This window comes from Amphiprion ocellaris, chromosome 17 (assembly GCF_022539595.1).
Source record: "Amphiprion ocellaris isolate individual 3 ecotype Okinawa chromosome 17, ASM2253959v1, whole genome shotgun sequence".
Classification (NCBI taxonomy): Eukaryota; Metazoa; Chordata; class Actinopteri; family Pomacentridae; genus Amphiprion; species Amphiprion ocellaris.
This window is the reverse complement of record NC_072782.1, coordinates 27,520,168-27,543,453: the sequence shown is the minus strand read 5'-3', so window position 1 is coordinate 27,543,453 and position 23,286 is coordinate 27,520,168. Positions and strand designations below refer to the sequence as shown.

Genomic DNA, 23,286 nt, shown 5'->3' with positions numbered 1-23,286 from the left:
TGTTTCTACATAGCTAGACAAAAAAATAACATGATGACATCAAATATAGAAGAAATAAGACCTAAGAAAGTCTTTTTAAGTCATAGTCTCAGTCTTTATATTGCATTTAATATTTAATTTAGTCAGTTTATTCATAAATTCCCCACATTTTGGTGTGAGTTCACATTTGCACATTCTGTCACTCTTGTATATTCTGTTGTTTTTTTTGTATATTATAGTTTCTATATTTTTATCTAATTTTATCTTACTATACCTTCATTTTATACCCTAAAACTCTGTTGTCTTATTGTTTACCCCTTTACTGAATATCTATACTGCTGTAACAACTTAATTTCCCTCCAGGGATTAATAAAGTCATTCAAATCTGAGTTCAGAGGGTAACAAGTGAAACATAAACCACACTTGTGATTGCATTGTTGCACTTTTTTTTTTGCTTTAAACCTAAATTTGTGTACAAAATTTTCCCGAGAAGATAGTATGATTAAAAAGCAAATCACATGGCAAATGACAGTGATACATTCCTAACGAAATTGCTTAAATGCTTTTATTCTGAATGGAGAGAAACAATACTGGAAGTACTTTTTTCATGAAGGCAAGCATTTTGGATTTTGTAGTCCAAATACGCACGCAGTCGATCGCCCATTAAAAACACAACTTCAGACAAAATTAAGACGCACTTAATCTGTGTAATATCTGTATGATCCACCATTCTCCATTAAACATTGGTTGGAGGAGTTAAAAGTGACACATAAATGGCACCAACTGTCATCAGGATTGTCTCAGTTTTCTACAATTAATTTACATATTGCTAATATTTTGGTAAAACTATCAATTTGGGGTCAGAGACGTGAATTTTATTCTGATAACTGCGCCATCGGTGTAAAATTAATACAACATGTGATACTACATTTATTTTCCATTTTATCTCATTTTTTAAATTGCTCTTTATATCTTTTGATAGTGTTGAAATGTCATTTTTACATTGCTTCATGTTCCATTTTCACCTAGTCTTTTTATGTTTTATGTAAAGCACTTTAACAATGTTATAAACTTAAACTATGATTTTTGCATTTATTAAAATAGTTATTAAGAAAAAAATGTATGTGAATGATTCATTTTTTTTGTCCTTACGATGCATTAAGACTTCCTGAAAAAAATGTATACAATATCCAAAAACCTGCACATCTTTAGATTATTATATAAATGTAGATGCAGCAGACTGAAATGAAAACATCTTTGAACACAAATAAGGATTCCTTACAACTGGCAGTAAACTCCTCAATGTGCTTCATTTTATTGTACAGGGTTTCAGAGAAAAGTCACACACAAACAACTAAAAGTTGGTTTGACATTTCGAGAATAAAAAAATATTACATTCAGGCTTCTGCTGTGCTACTTACGCCGCCAGGGGTTTGTTACAGTCAGTGAGACAGTGTTTGGTCACTTTTTTCTGCTGTGTTGGCTCTGCACTCCGGCGTTGTGGAAATAAAATTAAACAACAGGTTATATTTGAACCATTTACATGCAAATTAACTGGACAGTGGAGGAGCTGCTGTCGTTTCTGTGCACACTGATCAATTTTACGTTGCAGAATTAATCATATTTATGTCTTTGGTGTCCTTTGCAGTAATTAAAAACAGCACACACTGTTTTTGCCGCATTAGTTTAAGATTGTTGGACTAGAAAAGAGCTGGAACATTATATGCACACACTTAAAATAAAAAAAATTAACTGAAATCCATCTTTCACCTTCCGTTTCTGTTTAAGATTCAACGTATTCGAGCGCAGAGCCGAAACACATCACTGTCCTGCTGTTGTTTCCGCTGCAGTGTCTAGATGTTGCTTTCACTGCTTCCTTTCTTCTTCCTCACGTCGCAAACTCGGAATAAGATGAAGACCAGGACGGCGGCGAGGAGCAGCACGAAGAGGAAGATGAGGGTTCCCCAAGCTCCGGGGGTCAAAGCCTTCCTCAGCTCCATTCGCTCTGCAGGCAGCATGTTGCTCAAACTCAGCATGTAGCCCAAAGCCCAGCCGACCGAGGCGTCTCCAGCCTGCAGAAACACCATCAAACCATGTTTAGGAGCATATTTCAAAGGTTTTGCAAGCATGTGAGCATTGTGGTCCTATATTTTTTGATGGTGGGATGCGATTTTAAAAAAACTAATCAATTAGAGGTTATGTAATTAATCGCATTTTTGTCAAATAGTAATATTTGACATAATAAAGTTTTTTTATTGAAATAAATTTTGGTTGACGCCTGAATCGATGAATAGACATATATGTGAACTTAATGTTTCATGTCTGCTACATTCACAGATTACTGCAACCTCAAAGTGCAATTATAGCGATTATATTCAACATTGTAAGACTTTTTGTAAATTCAAGCACTTTCACTGTCTTGAAAAGTAATCCATTATGGGATGGCTACACTGTTTTCCGGTACCAGGACAGGTTTCGTCAATTTATCGCATTCCATTCATTGTCTATGTGAAACGCACTGGATTGCATGCCGGTTGTGCATTTCGAGCAGCGTTCCGGTGCGTCACCCCAGAGCTAATTTGCATAAAGTAGACTAGACTTCAACTTTATGCAAATTCGGTGCAGCGAACAGAGGTCTGGCACTTCACGAAACTTTCATCAAACGTTTAACTAAAACGAGGACAGATTCAGCAGCTTATTTATCGCCTCACATGTTTTCAGAAATACTTTTCGCTGAACAGTTTTTCGGAATAAAAGAGAAAATTTGCGACCAAGCCGCCATGTTGGTCCGACGCATCTGCTGGACTGAAGCTGAAAGCGGTAGTGACCCGCCCACCAAGGGGCGATTTTCAGATATGGTGTGTTTACCTGCAAGAAAAACAAGTAAAATCAATCTGTTAACTTCTCGCATCCCCTTCATTGTCTCTGTGAAACACAACATTGCATGTTGGTTGCGTTGTAGCACGTTTTGTTCCGGCGCGTCGCCCCGCAGCTCATTTGCATAACATAGTTTCATTTATGCAAATGAGGCACCGGAAGCGGAGAGCCGACCTATCGCAAAACTTTTGTCAAACGTCGAAACTAGCCGTCGCTGAACTAAAACGAGGACAGATTTAGCCGCTTATTTCTCACCTCAGATGCTTTCAGAAATACATTTTGTGGAACAGTTTTCATAATAAAAGGGAAAGTTTGTGACTGAGCCGCCATGTTGGTTCGATGTTTCTACCGGACTGAAGGTCTGAAGGCCAATCTACCCGCCCACCAAGCGGGAGAAAAAACAGCCCTGTGGACATGTAGCTTTAGCACTGGTGCTCGCAATAACATGTTTTACATTGAGGTGATACAGCCGGCTTGAAGTGCTGCAGTGATCAGGAAACTCTTTGTTGCACAATTTGCACACAACCACGCTTTTATCCCAGCTGCCATCGGAAAGCTTTTTAAAAGAAAACTTTCCGCCCAACAAGATCAATGCGGTCTCATCTTCCTTCACTGTTCACCAAATTTTCTGGTGCGCTGACATCACTCAGTTCATCCTGTGTATCTTCTTCGTGGCTGGAAAACAGACTTTAGGTTCATTTCCGCTACTTACTGGGCTGGAGTGTGCATCAGTGTTACCGGTGTGCCAGAAATTAGGGAACTGAGAAAGGTGCGAACACGTTGTTTTTTCTGTAATTAATTAATCGAGTCCCAGCCTTAATATTTTTGCAGGAGTTGTCACCTTTTTCTGGAAGGAAATGCGTTGGAATGAGGCGTCGTTGAAGCCGTAACCTCTCAGCAGCAGAATCTCCATAAACACGGAGGCAGCGCAATAATTCAGCAAACGAGACTTCAGATCTGGAGCTCGAAGCATCATCTGGAACACAAACAAAAAAAGGCAGAATGTGTTAAATAAATAAACACACTTTCGGCTGGAATGTGTCGTCAAAACTGGGTGTTCTGAATGAATAAATCACAAATAGAAAACCTCATTGAAACTCATGCTGCACACTTCCTTTGCTGTCTCGTCCAGTTCTGTCGGAGTTCTAACAGTGACGCCAGTAACTCTCTGCAGGAAGGAGTGAATGTAGTAGAAGGCAGAGAACGCCTGGAAACAGAGGAGACCAAACACTACACTTAGTTCATATCAAGTTAAAGCACAAAGAAAATAATTTAGAGCAACACAATGACAAATTAATCCTGTGTGTAGCACTAAAGCCCATGTTTCTATGCATTTTGTGGTTAATGTATTATGATTTGTCAAAGTCACATTTATGGTGCAGTAGAAGCCACTATGAAAAGTGACTTTTTCCTGTTGCTACGTTCCATTTCTGAAACAATAAGAGAGCATGCAAAGATATTAAAAATGTGAATTCATATGTAGGGTTTTGGGTGACTACAAACAGCAGTAAGCATGATCAGTCAGAAAATGTGACACAAATCTGTACATTTTATTGATATTTCTAACAATTCCATGCAGAAAAATGTCTATGCTGGAATATATGAAACCTTAATTGACAAAATAGCCTTAAAATTAAAATTTTCAATTATTTCCTATGGCTCAGGCTAAAACGGGACAGATTTTAATGTACAATCTCAGAGAAAATTAGTCTGTGTTGCTTTATGTGACAAATATACACATTTTCTGGTTATTTCGGATTATTTGATGAACAAAAATTATTATGCTGGAATAAATTAATTTTTAACTGAAAAAAATGGTGAATATATGTAATTCCTGATTCTTTCCTTTGGCTCTGGCTAAAAACTGGACAAATTCTAAAATGAAGTCCCACAGGCAATGAGTTTTGTTGTTTTATGTGATACAAATCTACACATTTTCCTGATATTTCTGACAATTTGATAAACAAAAATATATAATATGCTGGAATAAATGAAACCTTAATTGACAAAAATGCTTGAAAATATGCAAATTCCAATTCCTTCCTTTGGCTCTTGCTGAAAATTGGACAAGTCTAATAAAAAGTCCCCATCAGTGCATTAAACATCAATCTCATATGTTTTCCTTCCTTTAAAAGGCTAAACGGACGTCTTATTTTATCCTGACACTTGTTCACAATCTGCATAATTGGCAGTATTTTTAATGCAGGTTTTGTAATAGAATCTTACAGGTTCAAGGAGGGGATACACGGTGGATTATTTCTCAGATGGGAGCTCTAACTTCCTGTAGTCTTGGCCGGTTGCCTGGCAACTGATCCCAGTCGAGAAACCGACGGGTGCATACCCCTCTCAAAAACAGCAGTTTTTCATCTTTACACTTCAGTTATTGTTCTGATGAAACAAACATGATGTGAGTTTTACGGGTGTATTTTGTTAGCAGATGTGCTGTTCATCCCTATTTCCAGACTTTGTGCCAAGTTAATCAAACCTGTAACTGTAGATTTATATCCAAGACATGTACACAAGTAGCAGCACTCTCATCTAATCCAACTCTGCAGAGAGGGAGTAACTTAATGTTGCCTTAATGTGCAAATTCAGATTAACGCTGATCTAGATATTAGCATCTTCAGTTTAATGCATCATCTACTGTTTCTCACCATGAAGCCGCCGGTGACATTTGGTTGGAAGACGTCGTCGAAGGAGCACTGGGAGAATTTACAGCCGCTGAAGGAGAACAGCTCAGAAACGTTGCCCAGGCAGTGCTGGTAATTTCCGCTGCCGTGTACTGTCAGAGAGGCCTGAGGGTCGTACGAGCTGGGTTTGTACTTTGCAGTACATGGAGAATCAAATATACCATTGAACTTCAACACCCTGCTGACGTCTGCAGGAAAACAGGGGTGGGTGACTGAGTCCGAGTAACCCTGAGACTGAAAGACAAAAAAAACACAAACAGTGAGTTGACATGTTCCCTTAATGTAGGATCTTTATCAAAAATGTTTGCCCTATGCATTAACATGTTTACATTCTCTAGCACTGCGTAGAATGGTCTGATTGCACATTATTATCAATAAAGAGGGACAGAAATAGTGAGTTGAGACATTCCCTTAATGATGGATTTTTTTTTATCAGAAATGTTAATGCTAGGTTGCCATTTATTATTTGAACATAGTCCAGTGTTGTGTAGAATGGTCTGATACCACCTCATTGTGAATATTGACAAAAAAATAAGTTGACACATTCCCGTAACATAAATAAAAACTTTTTTTTTTTTCACCACAATGCTTGAGAAATATGTCTTCCATATTAAGAAACCATGAATTGGCACATTTTATGGGTAGAGTTTGGTTTACCACAGACACATCAATCTATAAGCACCATAAAACTGCAGGAAAAATGCCAAAATATTGTTACTGTGACAAACTTTGCCAATATATCCTCAGTAAACAACTTTTTGGTCCCCAGATTTAAAGAATGTTATTCAAAAATCTTCATGCAAATGTTTACTGGTCTTACACAGCCTGACCATTCCCTATGATTGTAGAATGGTCTGGCTGCACCTCATTATCACAGACATTGTGTTGCCATTATAAACTTTTGTGAAATATGCTGTTCAGTAAATTTGTCTCTCTTTAACAATCAGATCGAAAGCACCTTTAATAAAATTGTTCATGCTAGGTGTTTGCTAGTCTCACATATTCAGACCATTCTGTAACACTGTGTAGAATGGTGTGATTGCACCTCATTAACATTAAAAAGAAACAGTGAGTTGACACATTCTCCTAATTTAAAATATTGAAATAATAATCTTCAAACTTGGAACCCAAGGCCTCAATTTAACAAAAAAAAGTATCAGTTGGGTGCTTTTGTAGTTGTTCACAACTGGATGACCCAGAGGGTTAAATTAAAACATTTGTTTTTAAATACAATGTGTTTTTATTACATTTATTTAGTTGCTTTGCTGCCATCATGTACAACTAGTTCACATATGGGCAATTACAATTTTGCATATATACACATTTAGATATTGTACTGTGTGATAAAATGAGTGTTACTGAAGATGAAAACACGACTTTTAAAGCTGTATATTTGAAATCCACTACTGTAGTTGTAGATGTTAAGTAGGAAATCTGGATCGCTTAAAAGGCTCCGACTTTGAGCCAGAAGATTAATATAACATCTGGATCCTGCCCAGAGAAAACCGTCACTATGTACTGAATCCTGCACATTATGAATTTCAAATGCCAGAATATGAGTAAAGAAATTTTGGCACAGCACCCAGTCACCAGTCGAGATGCAGTGGATGTTTCATTTTGGCTCTAACTGAATATGACACCACCTTTGCGGTGGGCTGCACAGTGGCTTGGTGTTTAGCACTTTGGCCTTACAGCTAGAAGATCGTGTCCCAGCCTTCCCGGGATCGTTCTGCATGGAGGTTGCATGTTCCCTCTGTACATGCATAGATTTTCTCTGGGTACTCCGGCTTCCTCCCACAATCCAAAAACATGCTGAGGTTAATTGATAATTCGAAATTGTCTGTAGGTGTGAATGTGAGAGTGATCTCTATATGTATTCCCGTGACAGACTGGTGACCAGTCCAGGGTGTCCCCTGCCTTCACCCTAAGTCAACTGGGACAGACTCCAGCCTCCTGCAACCCTACTGAGGATTAAGAGGTGTACAGATAATGGATGGATGGACTACCTTTATGATATGAGCCATCAGTCTCTTGAGGAACTGGTCCTGGCCGTAGCACAGGAAGCTGTGAGTGTACAGAGAATATTCGTGGCCGTAGAGACGCAGCTTCATCACGTGTTTGTCCTCGATTTTCTCTTCAGTGGCAAATGTTATCTGCGTGGACGCTCCGCCAAAATCAAGCGCTCCCACTGTCGGCCTGCTGGGGCTGAACCAGCGGCCCTCGAAGCCATACTGCAAGGAAATAACCAAGATAACAAATAAGCTACTTTTTAGCTTTGTCCAACTCTCCTCATCAGACCTTTGAAGCTGGAAATACTAATAGACTCTCCTTGTTGAGTTGAATAGAAATACAGATTTCTGCTGATTAAAACTTTCTTGTGCTGTAAGTTCTGGTACCTTAATGAAGTTCTCTAAGAGATAGTTGACAGTAACCCAGCCATATGCTCCTTCTTCTTGACCGCTAAGTATCGCAGCTCCCTGGTAGTTGAAAGGGTATGAGTGGATTTTGTGACCCACTTCTTGCAGAATCTGAACCGACTGGTCCGGACTGGAAATACTGAAAATAAAGAATCTTAATTTACCCTCAAGACAGTCACAATTTACAGCTTTGAAGCACGAATAAAGATGACAAAACAGGAATATCTAGTCAAAAAGTTTTGGCAGTTCTAATTCAGGTTTCACTCTTTGCCTCAAACTCTTAAACTTCTATAGATCTTCAGGTTTTCTTTAGAAGTTTCACGGTAAATCAGTTCCACATTTGCCAGCAGGCACCAGACACATTAGGCTCACAACATACTAGCCCGGAAAACTCCACGAAAACTTGCAGCTGGACTCAGATGGACAGCTGAAGGCAGAATGTGTCAGTTTTTGGAGACAGCTTCAGTTTTTATGTCTCTGCTTCTGCATCTTTTGATCTTTGGCCGGTTTCTGACAGTTGCTGCGATTCATGTTCATCTAAAAAGCTTAAGATCCTGCCAGTCAAGTCCTCAAAGGCATTCACAGATGCCAGAAACATGTCTATCAGATCAAAGATTTGTCTGAGCAGTTGTGTAAGGAAAGGTCCGAGTTGCAGCTACCTCTGAATTTACTCTAAACCGTTTAGCACGTGATACTATGAAGTTCTGTTACTATAATGAAACAACTGTTCAACAAACATTCAGGTTCAAACTTGTCAACAGTTAAAAAACCAGACAGGCTAAACTTTTAAATGAGGTAATTTATGCATATATATGGAGTCACGTTTGCGCAAAAAATTGATTGCACTGAACAAGTGATTAAAATATGCACCTCAGACTGACTGCTGTTGTCTGCTGCCTGTTCACAAAAAGTCACATTTATATTTGAATAAATGTAAACTAACTTAACTCCCTGCTGCCCGAGGCTCAACTCTGCTTTGCTTGTCCAACACAAGTCTCTTTGTGACTGTATTTGTGTGTCTGAATGCACCGTCTCCATCCCTACTTTGTGATCTCAGAACTCGATGATCCAGATCTGCTGTAAGTGGCAGCATCCGATTAAAAGAGGAAGAAATTATATTAGTCGTGAACATGCTTGGGAATGTGTGTCTGGATATCTGCACATTCGGTGAAATTATTTTCACAGGACCATGACAACCGAATCCAAATAATATTGTTTGCTTTAACTGTGTCATTTTAGTAAGCTAGCGGGTTATTGGTAATACTAGTCCTGAACCATCGTAGTTGGGTGTATGTTGGGTTGTTGTGGCAATCCGCTCAGCTTCTTGATCAAAAAATCCTCACAGAGATTGAACGTGTGCTGCTGAAAAACTTTCCAAGATCCCGCTAAACTCAAAACAGCTGTTTGTTGTGGCATTCATGCTATTTGAGGGTTGCCAACAGAGTCACCAACAAAGCTTCCTCAGCACCATCACGGCTCCTAATCCAGGCTTCATGATGGGAAGTACTCATGCAGATACCATCCGTTCACTTTTCCTGCAACTCAAACACCCAACAGGTGGAACCAAAAGTCTCAAATTTAGACTTATGAGACCAAAGTCCACTGCGTACTACAAGGCAAGTTTGACGTAGCCAGGATTATTTTTGTGTAAGTCGGCTTGACAAAACCTAAAGCCTCGGTCAGAGATTATGGGTATCATGATAACTTTCTTTGGTAACCACGTTATCTTCATTTAACCTATCCGGAAACTCTTCTTCCTCATAACATGGACCGACTGTTCACCGTCTACCTCAGTCACCAGGTTCCTATAATGGAAAAAGTAGTGCTCCTACCGCAAGTTATTATATCTATTTTATAGGGCTGAACCCAAATATCCGAATATCCGGTCGTTACAGTGGTATCCGAATATTTATTTTGAGATCCGAATATTCAAATCCCTCCCCCCAGTATTCGACTCGTCCCTTTCTCTTCCCCCAGTCGGACAATGTCGTACGATCGGTATTCGACTCATCCCTTCGTCCCGTCCCCCATCGAACGCTATGATCCGATCCGAATATTCTGATATTCGTCATTAATCGGGGCCAAATATCTGGACCAGGTTAGTGCCACAGCATCAGCTACCATGCAGATGTAGCAGGTTAAAAGAGAGCCACCTTCGCGACCTTAAACATTCTGACTTTAGGCTGAACACACCTCTCAAACCCAATAATCTCGCTTTGTAGTACAACCCTTTTTCCATTAGTCTAAAGTCCATTCCTTGGGTTTCTTGGTCCAATCAGTTCTCTTCTTTCAACTGGTCTGCCTCACTCGTGGTTTCTATGCCACCATAATTCACTCAGACTCCTTCAAAAGTTAATGTTAAGATGCTGCTTGAACTCTTGAAGTACTGACGTTGGCTCTAATCTAAGATGCAGTTAAGAGGAGATTTCTGAGGCTGCAAACTCAAATAAACTTTTCCAAGCAGCGGAAGGAAGTCGATCCTCATGAGAGCCAGTTTCATCACAGCGTTTGATGATTTCTGCTATTGAACGAAGAAATGTTACTGAAATTTTCCAGATTGACTAACAGACACATTTCTCTTTGACTAGTTCAGCAGGCATTGCTGTAACATGGTTTACTACAGTAGTTAATCAACTCTATTTGTTGCATACCGACACAACAAAGTAGGTGCATCTACTAATTGGGTACTATTCCAGGAGGCAACAACAGATATTGCCAATATTTTGCAAAGCTTTCTTCATGGGGAATAGTGGACATTTTAAGGGAATATAAAACATGAAGCATGCTTTCCCCTCATTACAAAATTCCATTTAATATTTTTAATGTCCTCAATTCATGGTAGCACTGTAGAAAATAGTAAAAACTAAGACAACCCTTGACTGACAAGTTGCGTCAAAATGTAAACAAACAGATTTTTTTTGTACTGTTTATTCACAGGAACAGATAAAGGTAGTGGAACACTAGCTTTGTAGTTTGAAATCCTTTATAGGAACAATAAGCAGCACTTTTGATTTACTGGGAAATAACTAATATGTCAATCAAACATGCTAGCTTTACTTATATGGCACTTTTTATAAATGCAAGGCAACACAGAGTGCTTCAAAGATGAAAGGAACAAAATGCAATAAAACAATAGAATCCCCCAGCCCAACATTACGTTGTGAATGAATGATGTACAAACATACGGATTGAGGAACTAAAGAAACGCTATCCTAAATAATATGTGTAATAGTGATATCATGCATCCCTATGATAAAACTTCTGCTGCTGCAACACTGCAATTTCCTTTCTGTGATTAACAAATTACTTATCTGGCTATATTCATTTTATATTAATGTTGTGTGAGGCATACAGTGCTGGCAGTGTTGGGGAATTTTAGCGAGGTCAAGAGAGGATGAGGAGGCAGACACAGAGAGAAACACTGGAGACTCAGATGGCTTAGGTTGTGAGGAAGGTTTACTGATGTCAGGAGAAGTGACACCAACAGAGCAGCAGTTCATGCAAACAATGCCAGCATCAGTTCTGAGGATTCTCTCTGATCTTCGGGCTATATTGTAGCTGGGAGAAGGTCAGATTTAGATTACAGACCAACATGGAGACAATTAGTCTGCTTAGTCACATCAGCATAAACAATATCTAATCTCCTGCAGTGCCTGCCTGTCGAAAAGCCATTATGACCTTAGAAAGGGGAAAGACTAATTTTCCCTTCACAGTAAGAGCTATGTGGATTGCAATTGTAGTTATTAGTTTCAAAAAAGAACAGTTTGGACAGTCCTAGTCTCACAGAATTGGAAATAAAAGAAGGTTGAATGTGTAAAAGATCAACAAAGTCACATGCAAAACAAAACAAACTGGTGACACATTCAGACAAACACACAGTGACTTACTGCAGAAGCCTCATGCCAGCTGTGGCTCCCAGGTACACAGGTGTGAGCCGATGCCGGTCTTTAGGGATGTCCTTCACCGCCTGGTCGAGACAAACCTCCAAGCTCTGCCCTGCTGCTCCCTGTTGGCCTGCATAGCTCGAGATCCCTCCGCCTGAGCGACAGATGAATGGGAGAAAAGAGAAGAACATACGATTATGTAATGAACTTGTAGAATCATGTTCTCAAGTTCACAAAACAAAGTATTCACAGCTGTGACATATGAATGTCAATCACACCCAAAAGACCAGAAATGCCAGCTAGGATCCCACCTACCTGCGTGACAATACGCTGAACTGTGGTAAACGGTAAAACCTAACCAGTGTAAAAGTCATACACTTTAAAAAAAATAAAAAGCGATGCAGGAAACACAAACACCTTCAGTTTCTTATTTAAATCTAGGAAGTTGTACTTTTGCATAGTTAGCATTCTAAGACCTCCATCTAAGAATCACTTCTGATGAAGTTATTTTTACAATTATGAAACCTGACAGTGTGAACATCATCCTCGTGACTAATTGGAAAACAAGTGTTTGTTTATCTAGCTCAGCATATATAAGAGCTTTTGGCAGGACAGGAGTGGCAAACTGCAGAGCTCAACTGTGACTCGGTCATGATTCACGACTGCCCTAAGACAAAGATTTGCTGTGAAAATATAATCCGTTCACAAGCCTTATTTCTGACCCCATGCATTGGTGAATACAAACTAAACAAGGAGTGGAGGAGTTATACTGGCTACATACTCATGGTATTAATTCTCTGTCAGAGGATTAAAGGTTTACACTACTTTTGTTGGCACAAAGGTCACTCTGATCATTGCATCAGCAAACAAAAAAAAACTCACCTTCCATCCTGCTCAGCTTGAAATATTGCCAAAAAGTTAAAAGAAAAAGGGAGCTAGAACTGAGAACTGAAGGTACACAACATATCTAGAAAGACCAGCAGCAGATTGACTTTTATCATGAGTAAAATCCAGAAAAAATGACCACACACCAGGGAAAATGTACTTTACGTAAAGCACCAATTACACTGGCACCAAAAGAGGCCCAGAGCATGATACTGCCACCACCATGCTTGATGGTAAGCTTGTTGATCTTGGGGTTAACCTTCTCTCCTCCAAACATATTTCTAGTTATTGTGGACAAATAACTCAATTTTTGGCTCATCTGATCACAGAACCTGGAGGAAGAACTTTTTTCTTACATGGCAGCCTCACAGCCCATGGCGATGTAAAATAAGCTTGATTGTACCCACTGACACCTCTGTTCCAGCAGCTTCTAATCAATTGCAGACCTACTTTTTGGTGATTCTTGACCATCCTGACCACTTGTCTCTCAGCAGCAGGTGATAGTTTGCGTTTTTTTATTGATTGTGGCAGTGGCACAACTGTACCATGCACTTTATACCAACAAATGATTGTTGGCTCTTGATTTCAGGATCTGAAGCATCTTTGAAATGCCTCCTAGTGACTTTCCTGACTTGTTCACGTCAATGATTTGCTTTTCAGATCTTTTCTGTGCTCCTCAGACTTTCCAATTGTAACATTTGTGGCTGAGTTTAATGGGTATATCAAATGGGTCCTTATTTGAATTGGCTCAGAGGAGTCACCAGCTGTAGTCAATCATATTCACTCACAAACAGGAGGCTATGCCACTAAGAAAAATTGATTACCAACTTACTACATCACCAAAACTGATGACTTAAGCTGCTATATGTATATTTTTGACCCAGCAGAAGGCCAGACGACTGGTAATAAATATATGAAAGAACCAAAATGCATAACTGGGTTTTTTTTTTGTGACAAAGGCGCATGTGTTTCAAGGATTCCAAAATTAGGAGCTGTAGGAGTCAGTGGAAACCGCCATGAAATACATGATCACTTAAAGTGTACATTTTTGTTCACAACTGTACATGGATCAAATGGTAGAAAGTTGGTGTAAAAACTGCCCTATGGGTTTTGAAGAGCATGGCGGTGAATCATCATGGTCTGAGGCTAATTTTCTAGGGGATCAAATGCTTTAACTGAACTTGCATACAGAGGAATTTACTATGCAAACCATAGAAGCAAATATATCATGGCCCTCCCACAGCACTGATTGAAACCTGACCGGGGGGAAAAAAAGTCAGTTTGTTGATGTTACACTCTGAACATCTGTTGTCCATATGTATACTGTCACAAAAACTACCATTTTGGGTGAGATATGTATAATGTAGACAGTTGACTGTGCTGGCATCAAACAGAAACTAGTAAAATCTGCATGGATGACAATAAGCATGAGGACAAACAGAGTAAAACAAATGTTATCATGGAGAATCTTGGTTGATGGAAGCCTCTTGGTTGCAGAGTTTTAGGGCTAAACTCCAGCAGTATTTGACATGCAAGCATTGGGTTTTAGTTGAGAAAGCGCTGATACTTACCTTTAACATGGCATTCGCTGTGCTGGGTGACCACTCCTGTGCCATTCTGTTTGTCTGCTGGCCACTTGTAAATATACAAAGCTGTGTGTGAAGATCCAGCATCCAGGACTATCCCATACTAGAGAGAACAAACAAGGCAGTAAATACAGTGAAGAGGGTTTATTGCTGAGGCAGCCAAACTTTCCTTAAAGATAATGGTTTGAAGAACTCTGAAAACTGGGAGGTTCCTGTAATGAGAGAAAAGAGCATGAAGGAGGTTTATGATCGTAGCAGTGTGACCTGATTTTTGGTATCTGATAGGCATGCAGCTGCAGGCGAGGTTAACTAGTAATGTCAACCTTTAAAGAGGCCCGTCTGGGTATTAGATTACACGAGTGCACATTTGTGGTGGACACATGATTGCAATTCAGTCTGTCAGTCAGTATGAAGTTTTCCAACACCAAGCAAGTTCACCTTTTTATGCCTGGAAGGTTTTTCCTGTTTTCACTGAAAAAGTATGACAGCTTTAATTATAAATTTTGCTATTATTTTGGCTTAGAAAGTTCTACTTTTATCTTGTGTGTCCAAGGACATGACATGGAGTTTAATTTATACTGCTCCTCATTAAACACCAAATTTTAGTCAAATTTGGCAAGCATTTATCTCACAAATGTATTTTATTATTCGTATTACACAATGCCAAATTTAGCTTCTTTGCAACCACTACTTTTAAGGTTTTGTTTGGTTTCAGCTTACATTCATGAGGCCCACATTTACTTACATGTAACCGAAACATTCTGCAACCCGAGGCCAATTCATGCTTTCCATGTCTGCAGATCAAAGCAGACTTTGAAAGTGGACAGCAGATACGCTCATGGTTTTGTTCATATTTCAACAAATATGTGTCAGTCAGTCTGCTAGTGATTACTTTAGAACTTCCTACACCACATACAGATGTCAGAAATAACTGGTATGAACTAAAATGTAGTCTGTACTCAACTCTGGAAATGACCGTTCAAAATTGCCAGTAAAATAAGCATTTTTTTTAACGCTATTTTTACTTTACCCGGAAATGCAACATTTTCCACAAATTTTTTCAGTTCTTTTTTTACCGAAAATCAACATAGCTATTGTAGCCATTTCGCTCATGGCATTATCACATGTTATATATCATATAAAAGCTTGGAATCTCTAGTTTACAAATATCATCATATTATCCTTTTATTTTCATTACAATAGAAATGACATATGATAAAATGACAGTGTGTGCCAGAGTTAACTTATTCACGGGAATGTTTAATATTAGCAAATCACATTGTATTATATATATATTTATGTCAACTTTTTTATTGATATATACTAAGAAGAAATACTGGCAAAGATTCTAAGGCAGCAAAATAATATCACACATGATAATCAAATATTGCACATTAAATTGGATTATCGCACATAGAAATATTTTAATTTCATGTGTAATATTTCACTTTCATGTACAGCATATCAATGTAATGGGCAATGCTGCATTTTTCAGGTGCATGTGTAATATTTTATTACTACGATTACAATCCGTATCTCATAATTATGTGATAAAGATGTCAAAGAAGTCTTTAAATGGAGCTCAAATTGAATATTTCTTAAATAGCCTTGTTCTAATTAGAAGATGCTGATCTTTAACCATCTTTTATTAGATACCAGATCATAATTATGAGAAGAAATCCTCCAGTGTTTTTGATTATTTTGTTTCCAGGTGTGTCACTGTTGCCTCATCTTTCTCCCTCAGACCTGTTCTCCTGAAACAGCTTCACAACGAAGCAGAAAAACAAATCACTACGACTTTTAAAGCCTGTTTAAGTGACAGGAAGCAGGAGAGAGAATTCAAGCCAAGCAAGAAGCCCTGTGACTGGAAATCTAAAGGAAAAAGACCACACACACAGACGCAGATCCACTTGTAGAAAATAGATGCACATCCGGTCACTTCGCCAGGCTCTTAGAAACACGAACCTCCCAAACCACCCCAACACGTGAGCGGTGGAGTTATGTGGACGTGTTCTCGGTTATTTCTCATAATATTTCCTCATTAATGCTGTGCAGTCAGTTGTAAGGATTCACTCCAACACTTGCCAAAAACACGAGCAGCTCTAATGGTCTGTTTTGTCCTTTCAGTTGATGCACTGCTGGAACTGTGGCACAATGAAGGAAAAACCCTTGTTTTTTTCTTTTTCTGTGAATGGTCTCCTGCATTGTTGGCCAGTGAAAGAGCAGCTACATTATGCTTAAAAAGGAACCATGGGATGTGAAGCTAGTAACACAAAAATGGGGGAGCAGAGGGAGCAGAGGCTGGAGCTGACCTGCTCTGAATGCCAAAACGCTGCGTTGCCATGGAAACCATCGTACAACAGCTTGTCCAACAATAGTGAATAATTAAGCTCTGTCCTAATACACTTATTTATCAATCTGTTTGAGTATTTCTGGCATCCATCTTTAACCACCAGGTGGCTTTATGGTTGAATCTTGAATATTATTTGTCTTTTTTGGTAATTAGTCAGGATTTTACTCATGAGGGCACCTGAATGCATCACAGAGTTACTGATGGCAGTCTGGTGTGGGCCAAGAGCAAACTGTCCTCAGCTGAACTTTAGGGATGAGTTAGCCAGCATCAAAATTACAGAAAATAAACCGCAGAAACAGAAGGAAAAACTGCCATTGTCATTTAATGAGTAAACAATTATCTACATTGCTTGGAAAAATAAAATGCAAAGTTCATTAAATTGACCGATGGAGTATAACTTTGCGCCCAAGTTTAGAGTTTGCATTTCAAATATAATTTTGGCAGCCTGTAAGCAACTATGTGGTGATTTGTAGATAGAAATGTATGTATATCATCTTGGCTGAACCAGAAATTGTTTTTAATTTCAAAATGAAGAACCTATTAGACGTTAAAGTTGTTGAAATGGCAGTTATGTATAATATGTTGTCTTCAAAACTCTCCATTTTCATCCATATGTCGCCCAAATTTAATGTAAAAATGGAGGGACGGTAACTGTAGCATTTCCTTCTCCAAAAAAGTACAAGGATGTAACATTTTGTAAAATATATGGTATATGCTATAGATGCGATAGAAGGTGTTTTGGAGAAAAACAGAAATATTTGCATAAATTACTACCTTGTGCCCTCAACTTAACATAACATCGGCTATTTTGCATCCTCACTTTTAGAGAAGGCAGCAAACGACTTTGTACTTTCATACAAGTGAAAGTTTGAAGACATTTTGGAGCTTAGATGGAAGTTCTTTTGGTAAAATAGTCTACAAACACTGTCAGTTGTGACATAACCTCAACTATTTACACGTACCTCAGTCTAAGATATAAAGCGACCAATAAACGGCTGCTGTCATTTGGGTCTTTCAGTTATTTAGTGTCTCACTATGGTGAAAATAAACCACTGACGCTGGCCTGAAACGCATGAAATGCGACGTTTTTGTCCTCTTAAACTTGTAACCATCTTGGCTAAAAGCTGTGAAATACATTGTATGACATGCAGGATCTAAAGTTGCCTTTGTACAAGTTTCCATAATGCAAAACATCGGCAGGATGAACGTGTCTAAGGTTAAGTGCGGAACAGGGAACACCTAGTTTTGTAACACGTATGTTGCTGCCTTTAACAAAGCTTCACAGTTTATCCTTAGACAGAACTTCATTTTACTTATCTTCATATTTGTATTTGATGATTTATATGACTGCAGTGTTCGCAGTTACATAATCTATGCAGGTTTTCTGAGTCGTGTTTGCAGTGGATGTTGGAGAAATAACGTCATCTCGGTGTAAACAAAGCCACATGTACGACTGAACAAACTGTCATCCATCAACAGGTCAAACTACTTGCAACTGACATGAGATACTTAATGATTCCGATTTGTTTCCGTCTTTGTGGCTGTCCAATGTCTTGTATGGCAATGATGCCTCAAGGAAGTGTTATCAAAACAAACTGGATGCTGCAGGTTTGGACATGGGCCGGTACACTGGTAGAGTTTGGTAATATTTAATGTTAATAAAATACTAAATCATTATATGTGAATATATAGGTAGACTAAAATATAGTTAGGTCAAAGGACTTATCTAGCATAGATGAAACAGCACCATACTCATCACAAAATGCTTTTGCCTGAGCATCTGTGGCTGCCATCTTTGTGGAGACTCAGCCAAAGATGCTTTTATTTTTGTGATCTTTTTTACGGTGTAAAACTAAAGTTACATTTCCTGCATATTGGCAAACATCAATGAAGCTGACAATTATGTTTTCACTTTGATGTACGGAAATTCTCTTATGACACCGGTCTTTCATAGGCTTTACACTTAGCAGTGTGTTATTAGTAGCATTTTAACCAAACATTTTTGCTCTTGAAATACCAATTATGACTCGTAAGACATTGAAATTTAAGTCAGATGCAGTTGCAAGTATATTGAGTTTGACCTGTTGGACAGCCTTTTGTTTTCACTGAGATCAAATTGTTTCGTGGACCCTGAAAGTGACTGCAAAAAGTATATACAAGTCAGAAAAAAAACAAAGCAAAACACAAATCATCAAATCATGAACAGATGTGTTTGTTTCTCCAATTAACCACATTTCAATTTGACCAGAGTTCAATTTAATACTGTCATAACTGGACATAACCAACCCTTTTGGCTTTTAAAATACCAGCTGCGGCCTTCGTAAAGTGTTGAAATAAGATTTATATGAAGATGCAAGTGGATCAAGTTTGACCGGTTGATAGATGACAGTTTGAAAATCCGTCACTAAAACAACATTATTTCCCTGATAGCGGGTGCAAATGTAATACATAAGTAAAATAAAGCAAAAACAAAACAAAAAACCAAACAGAAAAACAAAAGAATGCTCAGCAAGTTCATTCAGATCCTAAAATGATCAAATTAGTCAAATTCATGTACAGATGTTTGTTGTTTCTCCAATACACCAATGAATGTCACTCAGTAGTTCATTTAATCTTGTCACTACTGGACTTCCACAAGGCTGTCACTTAGTAGTCAGTTATTAGTGGCATTTTGACCAACAATTTTTGCTTTTTAAATGACAAAAATGACTGTTGTAAACTGGAAACAAAGTTTTATTTTATGACATGACGTTTTCTGGACCATAAAAGTGAACGCTAAAGACAAAAAAGTAAAAGTATTTAAAAAGGTCACACATTGTCAAATTGTAATAATTATGGTGCAGAGAATTTCAGTTTCACTCAGTACTCAATTTAATATGGTCACTACTGGACTTCAGCTGTGCTGTCACTTCATAGTCTGTTATTGGTAGTATTTTAACCAAAAAAATTTTGCCTTTGGAATGCCAAAAATGACTGTTGTAACCTGGGCTTTGTAAGAAATAATGTGCAGATTTTTTTAAACCACTATTTATTCCTGTCACTACTGGACCTCCATAGCGCTGTCACTTAACAGTCTGTTATTAGTGGCATTTTGACCAACCATTTTTGCTTTTTAAATGACAAAAATGACTGTTGTAAACTGGGCTTTCTAATAATTAATGTGCAGATTTTTATAAAAATGCTATTCCATAGTGTTGTCATTTTACAGTCTGTTATTGGTAGCATTTTAACCAAACATTTTGCTTTTGGAACGCCAATTATGACTGCAGTAAACTGGGCTTTGTAGTAGTTAATATGGCATTTCAACTAACCGTTTCTGCTTTTGGAATACCAATAATGACTGCTGTAAATTGGGCTTTCTATTAATTAATTATTGTGCAGATTTTTACAAAACTATTATTTAATATAGTCACCGCTGGACTTCCACAGTTCAGGGTTCAAACGCTGAGTAGAGAAGATGAAACAACTTCATGATTTCTGCAGGTAGAAGAAGATGCAACTCAACTAAACTTGGAAAACAAACCGGACCAACGGACCCAGGTCGTAGTGAAACTCTGGAGTGACACACATGTGCAGATGAACACCTCTCAGCTCGGCGTCTGCAGCCCAGCTTCGGTTACAAACATCCAAAAATACCCGGCGGACCTCACCATGAACCCGGGCGGCTCCTGGACGTCTTCGGCGGGGATCGTGAGCAGCAGGATGGCAACGAGCCCGAAGAGCAGCAGCGCGATGGGCACGACGAGGTGAGCGGAGCGCTGAGCCATGATGGACCGACCGGGGGGAGCGCGTCTCCTCTGCGCGCCTGGTGGGAACCGGAGCGCCGCCTTCAGAGGCTCCGCGGCGGCCAGGTGGGAGCAAGAAGTGTCTGATAGCTTCCAGCTGAGTTATCACAGCCCCGATTGTGTTCACGCTTCACCTGCTGCCCGCCTCCTGCTTTACATTTCACTCCAGATAGCAAAGTGTGACCTGAATTGAAGCCGGGAGCGCAGCAGCTCCATGAGGCTGGAACCGGGCGGTGAATGGATCCGGCTCCAGGACGACCGCTGCCATGGAGGGAAAAAATGTCTTTATCCTGGAGGAACCTGCTGCTCCTTCACATTCAGCCGTGGCGGGGTGGAGCCACACTGCTTCTAATCACTTCCTTGTTAATTTAGGAGCAGGTCACGTGATTGATAATTACTCCATGGTGGACCTGGATGTGGTCCAGTTCTGGACTAGAGGAGCTGCAGGGCCTCTTGTTGCTTTCCTCCAGGATTTGCATGTGAATGGGCAAAGCTTAAAAGCTGACTTGCAAATTGTCCTCATTTGAATGGATAAAGCATGGAAATGAAGTTTTCACTGGAGGCCTATACCCTCTTTGTATTTTTTAAAGGCCTGTTTTATTGCAGAGTCTAAATTTAGCAGAATATATAATGAGTTATTTTGAAGGAGCTTCTTATGTTGTCGCAAATTATTATCACAATATGCTAAATATTCCCCAGAAAAGTGACTGACAATATTCCGTTTATATCTTCAGTAGAATAATATGCAACTGCCACAAAGACACAATATTATAATTAGTCATACACTTCAATTATTGCCTCCCACCCAGTGGCTTAACTTCAACACAATCAGTTTTATTGCAAAGTAGGTTTTCACATACAAGGAATTTGACTTCTGATTGGTGTGTTAAGGTTCAAATCTTAAGAAAGATATGAAGAATTTAAAAGAAAGCAAGCACTGCAGATCAAATAAACAGCAAATCCAGGGAATTTTAAGTGATATAAAAGCAATGTGATGTCCACTAATGTACAAAAGTGCAAGTTATTCACTTAAAAATGTACAAATTTACACAACATAGAACTTTATTGCCATTCAACCTATATATAATACACGACACATACAGAATTTCAAGCATTGGCTCACTGTAATATAAATAAAACTAAATAGCCTCCTATAAAACAACACGGAGGTCAGATTAAAAAGGAAATGCCTTAAAATGATTGCAGCAATAAATATATTTACACACGTAAAGTATAAAACAATAATGTTGTGTATTGCATATTGCAAAATGCCCACATAGACGCTATAAGTGATAAATCTTTGTTATTGTGACGTATATATCTTCTTCCTTCCATTACTAGATTTTCATTGATTTATGTGTTTGTTTGTTTGTTTTTGCATCTCAAATCACTGTAGGCCAACGAGTTCATTTTTTTGGTCACATGTTTCCGTTATTGACTTGACTGTCATGTAGAAGAGCACCATAAGGAATCATGTATAAAACGTTTTTCATGCAGCCCTCAATGAACTAAAAACAAATGGAATGATTGTTTTAAAACATGCTTGTGTAATTGTTGATGGAAGGGTTATGATATATGTCCAGTTCCATAGATATGTCTGTAACATTCTAATGAGTTTTAAATGTTGGTTGTTTGCTCCTCTAAAGTTTTACAAAATCTTCTATCCAAGCTTTGCCAAAAAAACTGCATAAACTAAATCTTACACAAAAGAAACAGTGTCCTACAGCTTGTATAATGCAAAAAACATGTGTAGTTTGTGCCAACACTGTTTCTCGAAGGGTACTTTATTTACTTTGAGCACCGAATATGAACTTATTAAAATAAATACGCATTTATTAAAATGAATACACATTTATTAAAATAAATGCATCATCATGCATTGTATTGTATTCATTAAAATAAATGAATACAAAACTTGCATTTCTATGAACTGAAAATGTTTTCTGATGGTGAAAGAGAACAAAGAATGTTTGTGGCTGCTTCCATCTTTTGGTATAAAATGCAGCATTTTTAATGTTTGAAGTGAGACAAATATATTCAGATTATTTTTTTTTTAAATATATAATTCAGTGGATTACATTACTAATTACAAAATATTGCCCAAGTAAATTGTATTCAGTAACTGATTATATTTGACCCAACCATGTTCACTAACACAGTGAAGCAGCAGCTGCAATAAAGGAGGGACTGACTAGATATAAAATCCACACTGAGCTGGAACAGAGAGAGGATGAGGAGGCAGACACAGAGACACTCTGTAGACTCACATGGCTTAGGGTGAGAATGAGGTTTACTGAATACAGGACAAATGATAGGACAAAGCAGCACATTCATGTGAGCACTGCCAGCATCGATTCTGAGGATTCTCTTCAACCTTTAGTATATATTGGTTTGGGAGGAATGCCAGATTTAGATTATAATCTAACATGGTGACAACTTATCTGCTCAGGCCTGTAAACTAAACCATATCTAATCTCCTGACATATGTTTTTCCTACAGCACTTGTCTCTGTCATGTATCTTCTTCTGCAGTGCCTGCCTTTCTCAGAGAAGGCCTGACCATGCTCACAGGTTCACAGTAAGATCATCTGAGGTGACCTATAGGATCTACAACTTGATTTAAGGTGACTGCAGTTGACAGATGCAACCTGCATGATATTCTGGGATGTCTTCAGCTAACAGCTGCAAGGAAATATCTTATTTCTTCACAGTCAGAGCTTAATGGTAGATACTGCTGCAAAAACTCGTATCAAACCTCAGCTAGAGTTAACCAGAAGAAGTGTGTGAGAATCTGGAGTCAGCTGGAAAAAAAACTTCTTTGGGCTGATGAG

At 38.6% G+C, this 23,286-nt stretch overlaps 1 protein-coding gene and 1 long non-coding RNA gene across 2 annotated transcripts; one reads left to right on the top strand and one right to left on the bottom strand.

Annotated features, from left to right (window-relative positions):
- Window positions 1-1,270: 1,270 nt before the first annotated feature.
- Window positions 1,271-20,456, bottom strand: entpd2b (ectonucleoside triphosphate diphosphohydrolase 2b). The gene is made up of 9 exons (XM_023274789.3): window positions 20,322-20,456; window positions 14,304-14,421; window positions 11,851-12,001; window positions 7,943-8,102; window positions 7,553-7,777; window positions 5,511-5,780; window positions 3,944-4,063; window positions 3,698-3,832; window positions 1,271-2,051 (listed from the first exon to the last, which is right to left on the bottom strand). The coding sequence occupies exons 1-9, from the start codon at window positions 20,436-20,438 to the stop codon at window positions 1,833-1,835; spliced, it is 1,515 nt and encodes a 504-aa protein (XP_023130557.2). The 5' UTR covers window positions 20,439-20,456; the 3' UTR covers window positions 1,271-1,832.
- Window positions 20,381-22,374, top strand: LOC129350974 (uncharacterized). The gene is made up of 2 exons (XR_008604574.1): window positions 20,381-20,522; window positions 20,626-22,374. It is a non-coding gene; the product is annotated as an uncharacterized LOC129350974 (long non-coding RNA).
- Window positions 22,375-23,286: the final 912 nt, after the last annotated feature.

Coding starts and splice junctions, on each gene's coding strand:
- entpd2b (XM_023274789.3), bottom strand. CDS start 20,438: ATGGCTCAGCGCTCCGCTCACCTCGTCGTGCCCATCGCGCTGCTGCTC. Junction 7,778..7,942: donor TCTTAGAGAACTTCATTAAG/GTACCAGAACTT, acceptor ATTTCCTTGCAG/TATGGCTTCGAGGGCCGCTG. Junction 5,781..7,552: donor TGATGGCTCATATCATAAAG/GTAGTCCATCCA, acceptor TTTGTCTTTCAG/TCTCAGGGTTACTCGGACTC.